The sequence below is a fragment of the Heterocephalus glaber genome, unplaced genomic scaffold, assembly GCF_053883595.1.
Source record: "Heterocephalus glaber isolate CG9 unplaced genomic scaffold, H.glaber_assembly_v1.0 deba00000738, whole genome shotgun sequence".
Classification (NCBI taxonomy): Eukaryota; Metazoa; Chordata; class Mammalia; order Rodentia; family Bathyergidae; genus Heterocephalus; species Heterocephalus glaber.
The window spans coordinates 3268581-3285545 of NW_028258161.1; the positions used below are offsets into that span (position 1 = coordinate 3268581).

The window sequence follows — 16965 nt, forward strand, 5'->3', positions numbered from 1 at the left end:
GCTTTTGGCTTGGGAATTCCACTGCAGGAAGTCTAAGAAAATAAACAACCTATAAAATATACATAAAGATGATTCTCTAACAGGGAAAAGTAGGAAGTAAAATAAATGTTAAAAGGCTGCTCAGGGGCCAGGGATTTAGCTCAGTGGTTCCACCGCCTGCCTTGCAAGCACAAGGTCCCGAGTTCGATCCCTGGTACAAAAAAAAAAAACCTACATTGAATTCCCTCTCACCCCAGTTAGAATGGCCATCATCAAGAGAATACAAAACACAATAAATGCTGGCAAGGATGTGGGGAAAGAGGAGCCCTTCTGCTGGTGGAAATGTAAATTAGTACAGCCACAGTGGAAATTAATATGGAGGTTCCTAAAAAAACTGAAACTATGCCGGGGATTTAGCTCAGTGGTTTCGCCACCTGCTCCCCAAGCACAAGGACCCAAGTTCGATCCCCGGTACCCCCCGCAAAAAAAAAAAAAAAAATCAGCATTGTAGGATGTCTATGTACTCATGTTTATTGCAGTGTAATTCACAATAGCCAAGACAAGGAACCAGCCTAGGTGCCCATCAACAAAGAAAATGTGGTATATACACAGTGAAATATTATTCAGCCATAAAGAAGGCAAAATTGTCATTTGCAGGAAAATGAATGGAACTGGAGATCACGTTAAGTGAAATAAGCCAGACTCAGAAAGATACGTATTGCATGTTCTCCCCAATATGTGTGGGGGTGTGTGGGGGTGTCATGAAAGGAGAAGACAAGAAAGTATTAGACAAGAGGAAGTCAGTAATGAGAAGGATGCAATACATGTAAGGGACAGTAAAGAGATGGGTATAATCGAAATGTGTTATATGCACATATAAAACTACCACATTGAAGCCAAATAGTTTGTAAAATTAACAGGAATTAATAAAAATTTTTAAAAGTCCCCCTTCAATATCGTCCCCATTCCTGTGGTTCTGATGGTGCTGAAATGAACCCCCAACTCCAGGAAATACACACAACTCAGGCTTGACCGATGAGGGCACCCTATTCCCAGACAAGGACCAGGCCCAGTCAGCAAGGGCTCCCCACTCCTGGACACAGTGATTACTTAGGAAGGGCTGGGGCCCAGCCATCCACTTTCCTGTTATGATTCTGGCTGCAATTAAAACCAACACAGTGGAAAACAAAGCCAAGAAATAAACTCTGGATTCTGAAAGAGTATTTAATTATCAGTGAATTTCTCTTTTGTTTAAATTACTTTGACAGTCACTAGCAACAGAGTCCTGACACACTACTTTTCTGTCCCAAGGGTGCTGATCCGGGGAAAGGTCCTGCAGCCCTCCTAACTTACCCTGGCGGGTGGTTTCTGGGAACGTAATGAGGATACCATATAGGAGAAGAAGTGCGATACACAATCGATACGCAGCATGATCCCAGCCTTGTTTAAACATTTCATCAAAGCAAAGATTGGAAGAAAATACAAAACATTAGCAGCCACGCTAGCTGGTAACATGATGAATTTTTAAACTCCAACTTTGCGTATTTTCAATACACACATATATACATATTTATGTATCTTACAATAGAAAGGAAAAAACAAAAAGAAAAAGGCTGATGTATTGATTCAGATTGCCTTTAATTTCACAAGAAGCTTCAGTTACGATTGCCTTCCCAGACGAAAATGTGTAGACTTCGGGTCTGTGCGTCTGAGTTTTGTGTAATATGGACCAGTGGCATTACGCAAGGCAGGCCATGAGCTCCTCAGCTCTAACCCTGAAAAGCACGGCCCTTTATCCAACGGCAGCGCCTCCTCCTCAACTCCTGTGGGATCCTCATTGAATATTCTAAGGGAACAGGACATTTGCAATCTCCAGTTGGAGCACTGACCCTTGCTTCATTTTATAATGGCTTTTTCTCCAACTCACTGCATACCTGCAAGGACTTCGAACCTGGACTGGAAGACGAATACCCGAGGTTACCGGCCGTGGTTCCGTAAGGACCACCGGCCCTGTCCAGCAGAGCAGAAGAGAGGCGAGTCAAACATCTGCCAAACGCGGCCGTTCGGCCCTGAAGCTTCAGGCACCTCCTCGGCCACTGCTTTTTTCTGTGTTGATCTGTTCGTAAGTAATCAGGGCTCCCTGGGCCACGGCCCTCATCCCCTACCTCACCCCTGCTCGGGCCAGGCCTCTGGCCTCCTCTTGCCCCTGCTGAGCTCCCTTTATTCCAGCACCCCTCTAACCCTGCCCGGGGTGTCATTCTTAGGGACTTGATTAGCTGGTCTGCGCAAAAAGTAGTCTACCCTGCCCTCTCGTGGCCACTCCGAGTATAACAGAGACACATTTGTACTTTCCATTAAAAGGAATCTATCTGCCTGTGCCTGCTGCAAAAGAGGGCTGTAAAACTGAGAGGCTCGAACGGATCCTTAAAAATCAGAACTATTTGCTTCTAAGGCAAGCTGTTTTCTCCAGTTTCCTCACGCTGGGTGGAAACCACAGCTCCTGGCCCCAGCCTTCACACAGGAGGACTCCACATACCCTGGGCCCCTCTGCTGGGCTGAAACCTGGCTAAATCCACACACGTGCATTTCCTGGCTGTTGTCCTGCCCCGCAGATAATTAAGAGTTCATCTGTGCCCTCCTCGGGGTGGGGCGGGGTAGCTGCTCTCCCAATTTGGCCAAATTGTGAATAAACTCATTTTTCCATTTTTATAGGCTTTCCTTGTATTCTTGCTGGCTGTAAATAAAATGAATCCACAAAGCCAGGGCCCAGATTCAGGTCTCTGACAAAGTCCTGTTGGCAACAGCTGGCTTCACCCTATAGAATTGGGTCCAACGCGAATATGGATGCTTTTCTATGCTGCCACATGTTGAAGACAAAAAACATGTTAAGAGGGTAGAGAGAGAAACCAGACAATGCCCAGAACCTCGTTCTACCACAGGGTACACCAGCACCCAGGCTAGACTCTGGCCAAATCCAAAACTCTAACACAAGTGCTTCCCACTAGTAGAGTTCTGTCACTCCCTTGGGCTTTGGGGACCACTGGTAGCTGATCAGAGCACATTCAAATAAAACCAGAAAAGAGGGCCAGGGATTCAGCTCAGTGGTTCCGGCACCTGCTTTGGAAGTGCAAGGTCCCAAGTTCAATCCCTGGTACCAAAACAAAAAAACAAAAAAAAGAGTTCCAACGCTGGACCATGACATAGGGTAATAAATGTTAATGCCTATATTTAAGAAAATAAGTCCAACATGCTCTGTTAAATAATGCTTTTAATCACAGATTCTTAGTTTTTTATATTAGTACATGTCTGTGATACATGAATACATTTATCATGGAATTATTGATGCTTTGAATAAGAAGCCTATTTTACTAAATTGAATGTACACCACTTTTCTTAAACATAAGCTGTCTGCTAGATTTAAATTCATCCTCTAGTTTTCAAACATGATGACTCATATCTGACTTTTCTCTTTTCCACGTAAGGATTCAGTGGCTTAATTCTCAACACTTTGACTCTCATACATCTTCAAATCATGTACAAAGGTGTAAAACTAGGGTACCTTCTCTTCTGAAATGTGCTCTTTTTAACTGCCATATTATCTTCCCACAGAAAACTGATTTAGGTGGCAGAAACAGTAGGAGCCATACAGATTTCGTGTAGTTGAGGAAGGCTGAGGTCCTTATCGGGAGTTAGTATTTAAAAAGCTGTGGAGAGCAGTTGAGGAGGGGAATTTTGGCTATGGCTGAAGCTGGTCCATACGACTACTTAGAAGAGAAAATCAGAAACAGGCAAAAACCTCTGTCCTCTTTCTTTTGTAATCCCATTTTGGGAAAAAAAAAATGGACGTGTTTTGAATGGAAGAGGCTGATTATACAGAGAGTTATACAAACACCTTGTGTTCTAGGTAAGTATGGCTTTAGAATGTAAAAAGCTTAGAAAGTTCCTTATAAGAAATAGTTTTGCCCTCTGTTGGATCCACAATACACAGAATTGTCTGAGCACCCCGTATCTCCCTGAGGCCGCCCTCTACCCCACAGTCTCACAGCTCGGGGGCATCTGGGGCAAGGAGGGGGCACCCAGCAGGGTATCTGCCAGGAATCAAGCACCTCCAAGAGCCAATGGATGATCTAAATCTGGTACTTGCTCTTTACAGGGCACCACTGAAAAAATGAACTAATAAAACAAAACTTCTTTGATTATAAAGATATTTCTCTATGCAAATGGGTTCAAAATATGAAAAAAAAAAAAAAAAAAGAAGGAACTGAGCAGTCACATTTTTCCAAGAAATCCAGGAGAATCCAAAATTATTTTGTAAGCAAGCAAGCAAACTAACCAGCATGAGAGAAAACTGAGTAACTCTCTGGGAAATGCCCATGAGACACTGGGCCCTTTCAGTGCGTGTGAGCCGTCCTGAGAAATTTCACCCGGGAAGTTCAAGTCACCACTGTGCTTCACCTGGAAAGGGGAAGGGAGAGGAAGAATTCTCTCATTAAATTGAGCTGGCAGATCTTCAGTTCATTCACTCTAGGGAAGACCTAGAGAGACTTGTGAGGCAAAAGGTTTTTTTCGGGGGGGGGGGGGGGTGTACCAGGGATTGAACTCAGGACCTTGGGCTTGCAAGGCAGGTGCAGTGCCACTGAGCTAAATCCCTGGTCCCAAAAGTTTAGGATTCTGAGTTAATTTTAGCTACTCTAGTATGGTGAAGAATTGCCTGAGTTTGGTAAAATGCAGCTTCCCCAGTTCTGCTTCTCCTAGGTATAGGGTGGGGGTAGGAATCCTCATTTTAGCAAGTGCCTCTCTCTCCTCTCCAACTGTGACACTGACATTTTAATGAACATGGCTGGGATGTTGTAAGAAACAGGCCATCACCATCCCTCTGGCCATTACCTTTATGCTTGTTTTTTTGTTTTGTTTTGTTTTGAGACAGGGTCTCGCTTTGTAGTTCAGGCTGGCCCTGAACTCACTATGTAGCCCAGCCTGGCCTTGAACTTCCAGGGATCCTCCTGCCTCTGCCTCCTGAGTACTGGGATCACAAGCATGTGCCACCACACCTGGCCTGTCACCATTATCTCTTAAAGATCATTTCTGAAGGTTTAAGACAAAAACAATGGAGAACATTAAGGCAAAAGAGCAGTGCTGAATGATGCAGGGCCCACGTGGGACTGACCCTGTCCGACCTTCCTGTTGCAGCCTGAGCCACTGTGGATCAGGAAACCCATCTCCAGGTAAAGGAGACCGGACAAGTTTGTAATCTGTGAGCTCTCATTGCCTATCTTTGCTAGAGAATACCATCACATGCACCCTAGGCAATAAAACAAGGCCTCACATGTACTCCGCTGCTCACACTCGTGATGAAAGCAGCGCTGACTCAAGGCCACCAGCAAACACATCCCCGGCACACTGAGACCTTGCACTCAACATGCGAACTTGCGGGGGGCTCTTGACTCAAGAGTCCAATGAGGCCAACCACACTTGGTAAGGTCTCAGATGAGCCTAGCAAGTGGCACTGGTGTCGACATTTTTTCTAGGCTCCAAGTGATGTGGATTTCAGGCACAGGGGGCTGCATGGTATCTGGAGAAATAATGTCTTCCAACACTGATCTGGGCAAGCCGAGGTGCTGCCAAGCCAGGAAGGCTCCAGAATGTCTGAGGCCCCTGTGAGTGGCTCCCCAAGGATACACAGGCCCTGGCCCTCACAGACACTGTGGGAGAGGGGACACTCCCAGACTGTGACAGCTCTGGTGGCAAACTGAGTGGGACTCTGAAAGGGGCCCGTGGTGACAGGACAGCTGGCAGACAGCACCCATCGCTAATGCACTTGTCACTGCCTCAGGGAGGACACCGCTGTAGCCTTTGGTTCCCTCTCAGGACAAGAAGAAAATTTTGTTTTATCTCTGAGCTGCAGAAAAGGATTCACTCATCCGCCTAACAGTGCAAACTTCAAAGATGTCTGTTTTACTCACTTATTCAGTGTGGAGACATAAGGGAAATCATATTCTTGTTGTTAACATAAACACTGCCCTTGGGATGGTATTTACACAAAGAATACTGTACTTCAGAGACTGTGATGTCCTAAGAAGGTGGGCTTTAATCTCAAAGAGTGGCTGTCATTCTTACGGTCTCCTCCTTGATAGCTGTCTCATGGTGATGATCTTCTCACTGGCACTATATTCCTACAAGCAGGATGCTTTTGCCAGCCCCCATGAGGATCACAGGTCTGGGCCTCTTCTGCACCCATGGCAGACAGGACTGTTGGAGTCTGACTCAAAAAGTCTTTGTTTCAGACAATCAGCCAGTGCTTCCTAAATACCTGCCCTGGGCCATACTCTGTCTGCTGTCTTTATTGGAATTTAAAAATAAAAATTTTTAAACCCTGGCCTTTGCCATCAAGAAATTTACCATCAGCTGAGAAGTCAATACTTTAACATGGACTGTTCTCCAATAGATAAATCAGTGTAAGACTGTAAGCCCCCTGTGGGGAGGCTCAGGCCAAAGGAGTGACTGAAGTGAATGTGAAAAGGGACCTTGGGAACAGCAGTCCCCGGCTCCCAGAATGCATGATTGAGTTCAGAGGAGATCTGCAGGACAACAGTCAGCAGAATTTAAAGCGAGTTATTCTCAGAGATGTTTGCTTTGGTCAGTGTGATCCTTCAGCCCCAATAAGCTTGCTTAGATTAGATCAACATGTGTCACATAGCAAGCCATCCCATTCCTTCTCTGTCCCATGACCAAAACTAAACAAATGTTGCAAATGTTTTTCTTCTGCACCTTTGTTCTCACCTCGAGTTACAAATAAATATCCACAGAGGCTCTACCCTGGGGCTGTTTCCCTGAGGCTTTCTCTTTCAGAGAAGCAGCCTCTCTGGGCTTCTCTCTCAGTGATTAAGTCTTGCCTCTGAGTAATCATTTTCCTGTGCACCACCTTGGTCACATACTGTGACACCCCCAACTAGGCCACCACATACAAGCCTGGCTTAGCATCACCACTCCAATCTCCCCAGACAGCTGTCAGCCATTATGAACAGGAAGCATACCACAGACACACTGGGGTAGGGGCCAGCTGCCAGGAGGCCACCAGAGGGGCAGTACAGAGAGATTCCAGGGCTGGAGTCTTGACACTGCCACCTCCATGCTGTGAGGCTGTCAGTACATTTCTTACCTCTGCTTCAGCATTCCATTTTACAGAGGAGAAAACAGTACCACATCAGAGGATGTGGTAAGAACTCGGAAGTGAATGGGTGTAAAGCAGCCAGCACAGAACCTGGCCAGTACCACAGGCTCAGCAAACATGAGCTGCTATCGTTGTTATTGTTGCTAGTACTGTTACTGTGATCACCTCCCATCAGGCCTGGGGGTGCCAGCTATGCCAGGACTCCGAGTCACGTGAGAAGAGCACCAGTCCTTTGTGTTCCCTCCTCTGAACCCTAACGTCTCTCCTTAGGATCTGACTGCCCTTCTTCCTGTCCCTTCTCTGCCGAGGCCTCTGCGATGGCTCCCAGGTCCGGTAGGGTAAGTCACACCTGCTCCCCAGGTGCTCCGTCCTGGGGGACGATGGGGCAGCTCACCAGCTCGGATTCAGATGTGGGACAGCCACAGCCCAGAGCGCCAGGTCTGATTCTCAGAAGAGAAATGCCATCATGGCCAAGGTCCCTCTTTTTGCCTTCCCCGCTTTAGATGGAAGAGGAATTGTCTTGGGTTGCATATAAAATATATAATATACTTAATGTACATAAGTGACAAAACTTCCTTTTTAATATTTATTATAACCAGGAAAGAAAAAAAGGTGGGCCGCAGGTAAGACATGCCTGCCGGTAGCCTTGGGTACTAGTATATCTGTGACTTCCTCCAACAGAAATGCAGAAACCACTGCTACTTTCAGATCACGTTACCAGTACTGTAGGTGTCTTAAAATTTGTCTTTGGGCTTGCCTCCTTCGAAAGTAAAATTGCATATTCATCACTAGATCTTATATTATTTAATGTGAATTTAAAAGCTTACATATTAGTATATCACACATTTAAAAATATTTTTATAAATTTCAATTCGGTTGGTTTCTTTGGTAATCTTGTATGTTTTGTGCATGAGAGATGCCACTCTGAGAAGGGGTCACAGGCTTTACAGCCTGCTACTGGGTCGACTCACTTGTCCTATTTTTTTTTTGGTACCGGGGATCGAACTTAGGTCCTTGCATTTCCGGGGCAGGCAGCAGAACCACTGAGCTAAATCCCCGGCCCCTACCCACTTGTCTTAGAAGGCTGAGTAGCACTGATAAGGGCTGCAGTATGAGAGAGGTGAAAGACGTGGAAATACTTACTGAATTGTGACATTATAATATTCTTCAGGTGTCACTATTTTGGGTCCACCAAAGTAGTCCATGACCCAGATATTGGTTATATTCAACTTAGCGAAGAACCAATTATGGCTGGAAGGCCAGGTTTTCATCTCGGGGTGACGAATGAACAATGAATGCTTTGCAAAGTCCATTTCTGTTTCATTCACCTAAAAGACAAATGTGAAATAAACATTCTAATAGCAATGACATTTCGTTTTCTCATTTGTTAAGAATGTGTGATTTTTTTAGGGGTCGGGGATTTAGCTCAGTGGTTTCGCCGCCTGCCGCGCAAGCACAAGGACCCGAGTTCAATACCCGATACCAAAAAAAAAAAAGAATGTGTGATTTTGGCACCTGACAAGTAATCTTGAGTTTATTTTGTAAATCTTGATCTTAAACTTAAGGAGTCAAGAGCACATAAAGGAAGGCTGAATTCTTCTTCTCATTACAGAGAACCATAATGATTTCAAATGTTGGTGATAACAGATATAGTGCAGTAGGAACCACCCTAAATACAAGTTCCCATTGCTAAACAGTAACTCTGAACTACTCAACTAACCAGTGCAAGGTATCATCATGAAGAGTCACGGGTCCCTGAGACATGTACACCTAACCTGTAAGCCACATGCATGTGTTAAACATGTAGATGAGCATACATGAAGGGTAAAGATCTGGAGAAGCAGCACCGTGGGACTCACTGCTCTCCATCCTCCTGCCAGTGGAGGACAGTCAGTGATAGAGATGCACCAACTAAGAATCTCCAGGGCCGGGGATTTAGCTCAGTGGTTTCGCCGCCTGCTGCACAAGCGCAAGGACCCGAGTTTGATCCCCGATACCAAAAAAAAAGAATCTCCAGACCACAGATCAAATTTGTTGGAGGAATTCTTGACTAACAAGGTCAAAGAGCAAATCCACTGGCTCAGCAATTGGATCAGGGCTCAGGACACCTTGCCCACTGCCCTTCCTGTGAATGTATTTACATCCTGCCTCCAGCATTCATTCCAAACTCTCTAAACTCCCTTCGAGTTTTTAGTAACAGACACTCCTCTTAGTGGCCTCTTAATATGCTCTCTGCTCTATGCCACTGGGAAAATACGGTGATAGACAGCCTAGACATGGGAAATGTGGTGTCACGCTAAACAGGGCAGAGCAGTAAGCTCTGGCTGAGCCAATGTTCCTTAGCAAGAATAATTATATATGGGAGCTTAATACTTGCTACATCTGTTTGGCTTCAGAAAATAGTTCATGCTCCTCATAAACATCCCACTGAACACCTTCATGGCAGCAACTGATTAAACCATTAGGTTTCATGGAATTAGTTTACATATTAGAACATATCCTAACTGGGCATCTCCATCACAAATCAGTTGGATTATAGTCTCAAGAGATCTCTTCTTTCATTGCTCACACGATGATGTTCTTCTGAAGCCATGTGTCTTCACGTGGCTAACTACTTACCTTGGTCAGAGTTCCGGAAAGCATTATATGAGCACACAGGGGGCTCTGGGGATCAAACACATTCTTCTTGCAGAAGTCAGTCTGCGCCAAAGACATGGTCAGTGAGGCATGTGGATTCTCCTGCAGAGAGAAAATGAAGACCCTCTTGTGTAAAATACAGTTTCCAGAGAGGTAATAAATTTTTTGAGTTCCACACATAATGGCCCTAGAGCTGGAACATTCTTCCATGAAACAGTGCACTGTAAAACTCCACCTTCCACCCAGGGGGAAAATACCACTTGGATACAGACTGATTTGACCCTCTCAGGAGATTTCATGTTTAAAATTAACTGACTCTCTAAGAACTGTTTTAAAACACTATTTTCTTAAACTCAAAATCTGTTCCAAATACTTCAGAGGAATTATAAGTACAGTCAATACTTCCCAAATGTGAGGCTGGTAACAGACTTCGCTGAAATATCCAAACCAGGGTAAACCTCTAATATGAAACAAGTACATAAAAATACCACAGTTGCTTTTTGCCAGCTAATTACACAATTTGAGCAAGAAAGTAGCTGAATCATGGTGTGTGGTTATCTTCTGGTAGCAGGAACTGTCATGTGATATCAAAATTGAAGAAGTCACTCATTCTTGCTGCAAAAAAGAAGAGAATCTACATCTCAGATTCAAAATGTGAGACAAACAAAATTCTTTCCTATTCAGAAATCTTTTTTTTTTTTTTTGGTACCAGGATTGAACTCGGGTCCATGTGCTTCCCAGGCAGACATCAGAACCACTGAGCTAAATCCCTGGCCCTCCTATTCAGAAATCAGATCCATAAAGGCACTGTTGAAAGAAAATTTCAAATAATACATTTCAGGCTATTTGGTTCTTTAAATCCTAAGTGTCTTTGTGAAGAATTTTTTGCCATTTCACAGTGATCCACCAAAAACAGTGAGTCCTGAGGAGATGTCCTTGAAGTCACTTAGCCAAAATATCTACTGTTTCCAAGCTTTTCGGCAAGGCAAGTCCAACTATAGGAGACCAAGTAAAGGGGGTCTCAGGTAAGGTCTCGCCCCGACCTGGTTGAGAAGTCAGAGATAATCAAAACTTAGATAATACAAAACAAAAATACAGAAGAGGTTAAAAAGCAGACATGAGCAGTAAAGTGTAGTCAAAGTTCAGTGTAAGGAGACGTCAACAATGCCTAGAGTGACACAGAAACAATAAGGGGTCTCATTCTCAACATCAGGACCTAAGTGGGGGACACATCAAAGGAAGAGAGGAAGGAGGAAGGCAGGGGACATAATGCATGACAGTCAGAAACTTGCTGGAAAGAGAGGGCTGAAGCTGGTAAGGGTGGCTCCAACCCAAGCTAAGGGGCTCCAAGCGGTATTCTGTGGGCCACCATTAGGCAGTACTTCCCAAGACCCAGCTCTAAGGGGCACGGGTGCCATTCCCTACCCAGCCATCTGGATTTGAAACACCCCAAGTGATTCCCTTGGGGGAGAAGCAGTACGCTACATCCTCAGTCATTTTTGGGGGACAGGGGCTCATTAAGTTGCTAAATTGCCCAGACAAGGCTCAAATTTGCAGTCCTCCTGCCTCAGCCTCCCAGAGTGCTAGGATTACAAGTATGCATCACCATTCCTAGCCCCTAAATGATTCCTAGGCAGCAACAGCAGTAGGTAGAAGTTTCTGGGCAGCTAACACTGCTGTGAGGAATATTTTGTTCATGTAAATCTGGGGGGCAGAGTTTACAGGGCAGAAGATTTAAGTACTTTTTAGGCATGTGGTGATGAGGATTTACCCTAAGGATGGGGTGGTAAGGACGGAGAGGAATGGAAGCAAATAACACAAAAGAAAAACTGGCAGATTTGGGAACTGAGAAGCTCTGGAGAGGCAGTGGGAATTCCAATGTTTGCTGAGAGAATTCCATTCACCGAAATGCAGAAGCCCAACGGAAGCTGATGTCGGGAGGAAGAACTGGATTTAAAAATACTGAACTTGAGGTAGCAGTAAACCAATGAAGTAAAAACAAGCAGCACCCAGTTAGAAATATAGAATTGAAGAAATGAAGCCACAAAAGCATTTATAATCTTCCAAGAATCAAGAGAACAGAGAGGCTAGAAATGGACTATGGGAAATATTGTTAGTGGATCAGCAAAAAAAATTGAGAGTGACCAGAGAAGATCGTATTACAGGAAAAAGGGAGGCCACTAGTTTGAGGCCTTGGTGTACACAATCAGATTCCAAGATTTCAGACATCCTGGCCCTGCAGCTGAAATTGATACTATCATAGATAGGTAAATTAATTAGATTATCTTATAGGCAGTTAGACAGGGCCCTCAAGGAGCCAACACAGAGAGGAGCCCACATGGAGAACAACTGAGGCACATTCACCGGTCAGCATTACAAAAAGAGGCACCACTTCCCCTCGGGATAGATAGCAGTGATTGATATTCTAAATGGGAAATTCCTTGTATGTGACTTGTTTTCCCATTTGATCCCCATATAATCAATATTACCTGGGTGACTGTACTTGTAATCTTATTGGTTGGTCATGGTTTTGTCCCACCTCATGCCCACCTTGTAAATTTCCATTGGGTCTTACAGTTTTGTCCCACTTTGTACCCGCCTCATCACATGGCTTTGCTGTATAAAACCCCTTTGAAATGTGGGGTGGGTGGGCAGCCCACTTTCCGGTCCCCCTTCAGTCTCTCTTAGAAGCTATGTCTCTCTCAAGAAATTTTTCCTATTCTTAACCTCCACTGTTCCTAGAATTCATTCTTTGATTTTAGAGAACACGAACTCACACTTCGGATATCTAGCAGGTTTGGGAGTTACGTCTCTTCCCCCCCATATCAGTACCACTGCCACCTAATGCTTGCAACATCTCCGTGTAAGCATTTACTACACACAAATCTCACAGGGGGAAAAAAATAAAAAATGACCATCCTGGTGGCAAGTCCATTTGAACCTAGGAGTTACAGAGCACAGGTGTTTTACACAGGAGAAATGGTTCCAACCAGGGTCTTCGTGTCCCTTCCAAACTATTCCACTGAGGCCAAGAGATAGAAGGAAGTGAGGCAGACAGGGCAGAGACCCTAAGCACTGGAAACTGAAGGTCAGAGCTGAGTCAGCTGAAACGCAAAGGGCCTGAGGAGCTGAGTGAACTCTAAGGCACCTTGGAGGGTAAAATGTAAACAAGACAGCCCCCTTTCTGGGCACCAAAGGCAGCAAAAATCAGCCTCCCTAGTTCTTTTTTTGTTTTTTGGTACCAGGGATTGAACTCAGATCCTTGCACTTGCTGGGCAGGCTGTGGAACCACTGAGCTAAATCCCCAGCCTCAGCCTCCCTACGTTCTGTCACGTACACAGTACCAAAGATATAGAAAAGCCCCAGGGTCTACAATTTTTCCACCTTTCGGATGCCCCACAGTGTGTGGGGAACACTTTTCTTTTTTACTTTTTTTTTTTTGGTACCAGGGATCAAACTCAGGATCTTGCACTTGGGAAGCAGGCATTGGAACCACTTAGCTAAATCCCGGCCCCACTTTTGTTTATTCTTTCTAATAAACATGCATTCGGTTATTCCCCACTGCTTACTGTTTCAGTCTTGGTCACCTCAAAACAAGAACCCAGAGCAGGCGGGAGCTGACTACACAACCCCTGCCTCCCATTGAGAAGACCCTATGTGAATCCTGGTGGTCTAAAGGAGGAGGAAGAGGAGGGGGCAGAAACAAACTTCAGTGAACTGACAGGATCAGGTGCATTTTGATACTGTCATTTCTCACTGAGAGCATGGAAACCTGACGCCCAGAGGAGGTGCCTCACCATTGTGTTTCCAGAGTCATCAAATACCAGAGCTGATCACAGGTGACTCCTGTGCCTGAGTCACAGCTTCCCCATCTCTGCAACGGGCACGATGTCAGCAACTCCCCAGTCACTTCACAAATTTTTTTTGGTACGGGGGATCGAACTTGGGTCCTTGTACTTGCAAGGCAGGTGGCAGAACCACTGAGCTAAATCCTTGGTCCACCTCACAAATTTAAATCCAATCACAGATAGCAGTGACGCTCCATTTCTTCCCCCTTCCCCCGTCAGCAAGGTTGATGGCAAGAAGGTTGCAAGTTTATGCCCAGCCTGGATAACCTTAGTGAGACATTTCAAAATGAAAAGTAAGAAAGAGCTGGGGATGTAGATCAGTGCAAAGGTCCTAGGTTCAATCCCCACTCCCACCCTCCTCCAAAGTTCTAAATACAATGCCTTAGCCTTGCATTCTTCCCAGTACTGCGATCTGCAGCTACACTGGATATCAACGACTGGGTCTGCATCAAGCAAATGCCTAGGAGTGGTGTGGGCTGGGAAGAAGAAAACAGTGTACTGGGCTGTGTGTGCCTCGGCTAAGAGCCAGCTGCTTCAGTTTCTGCTCAAAAAATTCTAGATGTCCCATGTCACTTTTTCAAGAGAAGGTAGAAATTTAAACTTTTAAAAGTAAAATCTCAATTTGAAAAGGCTGGTACCAAATTCAAATTTAGTTAGAACAGAACAGAACTCTGCATGGACCAAAGAAAACTGCGGTGTGGCCGTGCTGAGCCCTGGGCCCGTCTTCGGCCTGAGCCTTGAAGGCAGAGGGATCTGAGGTGCAAGGAGGGCTCAGCCTTGTGAAGACTCCAGAATGAAGCTGGTAAAGCCTGCTTGAGAGTTACTGGAAGAGTCCATGAAGGGAAATGAACAGAACTGGAAGGCCGGCTTGGCATTCAATGGGTCATTAATTAAACCCCGTTTGCTTTCATCTCCCTTTATCGACATGGTCCTTTCTGGTTAACCTAAGTCTGAGATCTGTCAGAATAGGGTCAGTTCCCTCGCTCTGTGGCTAAGCCCGCCTTTGGGACAGCAGAGGTCTACCAGAGGTGTAACGCAGGCGAAGGGTGAGGAGGGGACAGGCAGTCAGTCAGTCCTACTGTCCCCTGAGGCCACTGTGCCCAGGAAGGCCTAAAGGCTTCAATAAGCATCGGAATCGTCAGCGAGGCTGTGCATTAGCTTCTTATGGCTGGGGCCGGGGATTGATCTAGCTCAGTGGTTTTGCTGCCTGCTGTACATGCATAAGGACCCAAGTTCGATCCCCGGTACCAAAAAAAAAAAAAAAAAAGTTCTAGCTTATGGATGGCTCAAAGATTTTTCTTTTTTTTTTTGGTATTGGGGATTGAACTCAAGACCTTTGTGTTGAGTTACATTTGCCATCCTTTCAAGTTATTTATTTATTTATTTTTATTTTGAGATAGGGTCTAAGTTGCTAAATTTTCCAGGCTGAATTAAGAATTTGTGGTCCTCCTGCCTCAGCTTCCCAGAGTGCTAGGGATACAGCCGTGCACCACCAAGCCCTGCTGAAGCAAAATTCTTAATTCACAAGAGGTAAGAAAGAAACCTAGAGGTCACTTATGCAAGATGCTTAACTACCCAACAATCCCTGTGCCCTGTAAAAGTAAATATTTGAGCCTAGTTAATGGAGACAACTTGCCCCAAGAAGACTTGTGACAACTCTGGGTGAGGGGGCAAAACACTCACCCCCATTTCTTCGCCCAAGTGGCAGGGGTAGGGGTGGGGGGACTCCTAGTACTCGTCTGCCCAACATCTGGGCTGCAGCAATGCCTGCCCGGCCCTCTCGGGGCATGAGACTTCGGTGGAGCCAGGTTCAAATTCTCCGGGCAGGCGCCCCGCCAGCACCCCGGCGACAGGCAGGGCCCCCTCACCCACCTCCAGGTTGCGGACGGAGAGCTGCAGAGGTGATAGGAAGAAGTAGGGCACGCCGCTGCCCGCGCCCCGCGGCCCGTCGCTGAGCGAGAGCACGTCGGCGAAGGGCTGGCCGCGCACCGCCCGCAGCGCCGAGATGGTGGCCAGCGCACCCCAGTCGCTGACGTGCGTCACGAAGCGGGCCACGCGAGCCGCGTCCTCGCGGGGTGGCAGCGGCGGCATTGGCGTGGGGTTTTCCCAGTCCCCGTGGTTCTGGCCGCCGTAGCTCCGCGCTGGCGACAGCAACAGCGATAAGAGCGCGGACGCCAGCAGGGCGCGCGCGGAACCGCGGCCTCGGCCGGCCATGGCGACGTCTTTGGCAGAGGTCCCGCGAGGCGCTGCATATGGGATCGGGGTGGCCATGCCCCGCCCCGCGCCTGACCACGCCCCCACCGGGACCAATCAGCGGTGAGCAGGCGGGCGGTGAGCAGCGGGGCGGGGCGGGACCTTATGCAAGGGAGAGGAAATCTGTTTATCTACCTTCTACCTACTCCACCGCCTCCAAGGATTGCGAATTTGCCCTCAATGGAATGTTTATTTTGTCTACAGGTGGGAGAAGGGAGGCTGGCAGAAATTAAGTAACTCGTCTAAGTCATATGGCTAAGAAATGACCGACTTCTTAACTCGCGGCGCGCACACCTTTGGGCACTGAACACCTGACGACCGAGGGGAGAGGCTGGGTCCCGCGCAGGCCTTCATCCGAGAGCAGCCAGGTCGGAGGTTTCGCGCGGGTGGTGCTTCCTTCTCTATCTTCTAAGGCTGCTCTCTCGCTCATTCCAGGTGGCCCACGTGCTTTGTCATTTCAACCCTTGTTCACATCTTTTCAGAGAATCTTAATCTTCTTGACCTGGCCACAAATCCCCCCTTTAATTACTGCTCCAAAGGTTTTGTGGTGATGCCCGTGTTTGTCAGCTTGGAAATCCAGCTCTGGGTGAAACCTGGCCCTCTGAGGCCGAGTCTTTTTTTTTTTTAAGAAGTACTTTGTCTCGGCCTCAGTAAGTCAGTCGTGTGGGCAGCAGGTATGTGAGCTCAAGTCCAGACTGTACTTCTCGTCTCAAACGCAGCCTCTCTATACTCTGCCAACTTCTCAGCAGAGACTTGACATTAACAAGATCCCTACTCTGAATAGGAGTTTTCTGTCCCCCTGGTGGCCAAATGAGGTCAAGCACACTGGTGCGAAGAGGATGGGGAGCAACGCTCACAGTCGGTTTTGCTTTTTAACCACTGAATTTGGAGTATTTCAAACCAGATGGAAAACTAAGTGGGAAAAATTTATAAAGAAGAAAGTCGAGTTCATCACTTGCAAAAAAATACTTAATACGAATAGTTTGAGTGCCGACCTATTACATATATTTTGTCCTTAACCTATTAACAAAAAGGCACACGTAATGTAACATTTGTAGTTCTAATCTCGTGTGTCCC

At 46.3% G+C, this 16965-nt stretch overlaps 1 protein-coding gene across 3 annotated transcripts; it reads right to left on the minus strand.

Annotated features, from left to right (window-relative positions):
* Positions 1–3229: 3229 nt before the first annotated feature.
* Creg1 (cellular repressor of E1A stimulated genes 1) lies at positions 3230–15877 on the minus strand. Of its 3 annotated transcripts, none has more exons than XM_004865199.4 (4): positions 15508–15874; positions 9770–9889; positions 8294–8478; positions 3230–4434 (listed from the first exon to the last, which is right to left on the minus strand). In XM_004865199.4, the coding sequence occupies exons 1-4, from the start codon at positions 15847–15849 to the stop codon at positions 4431–4433; spliced, it is 651 nt and encodes a 216-aa protein (XP_004865256.2). In that variant the 5' UTR covers positions 15850–15874; the 3' UTR covers positions 3230–4430. The 3 variants fall into 3 exon arrangements, with proteins under 3 accessions (XP_004865256.2, XP_004865255.2, XP_004865257.2); XM_004865198.4 differs by lacking the exon at positions 3230–4434 and adding an exon at positions 7709–7910 and having other exon boundaries at positions 15508–15877; XM_004865200.4 differs by lacking the exon at positions 3230–4434 and having other exon boundaries at positions 8290–8478; positions 15508–15876.
* Between the last annotated feature and the right edge of the window lie 1088 nt (positions 15878–16965).

Coding starts and splice junctions, on each gene's coding strand:
- Creg1 (XM_004865198.4), bottom strand. CDS start 15,849: ATGGCCGGCCGAGGCCGCGGTTCCGCGCGCGCCCTGCTGGCGTCCGCG. Junction 8,479..9,769: donor TTTCCGGAACTCTGACCAAG/GTAAGTAGTTAG, acceptor TTTGTCTTTTAG/GTGAATGAAACAGAAATGGA. Junction 7,911..8,293: donor TATTATAATGTCACAATTCA/GTAAGTATTTCC, acceptor TTACTTTCGAAG/GAGGCAAGCCCAAAGACAAA.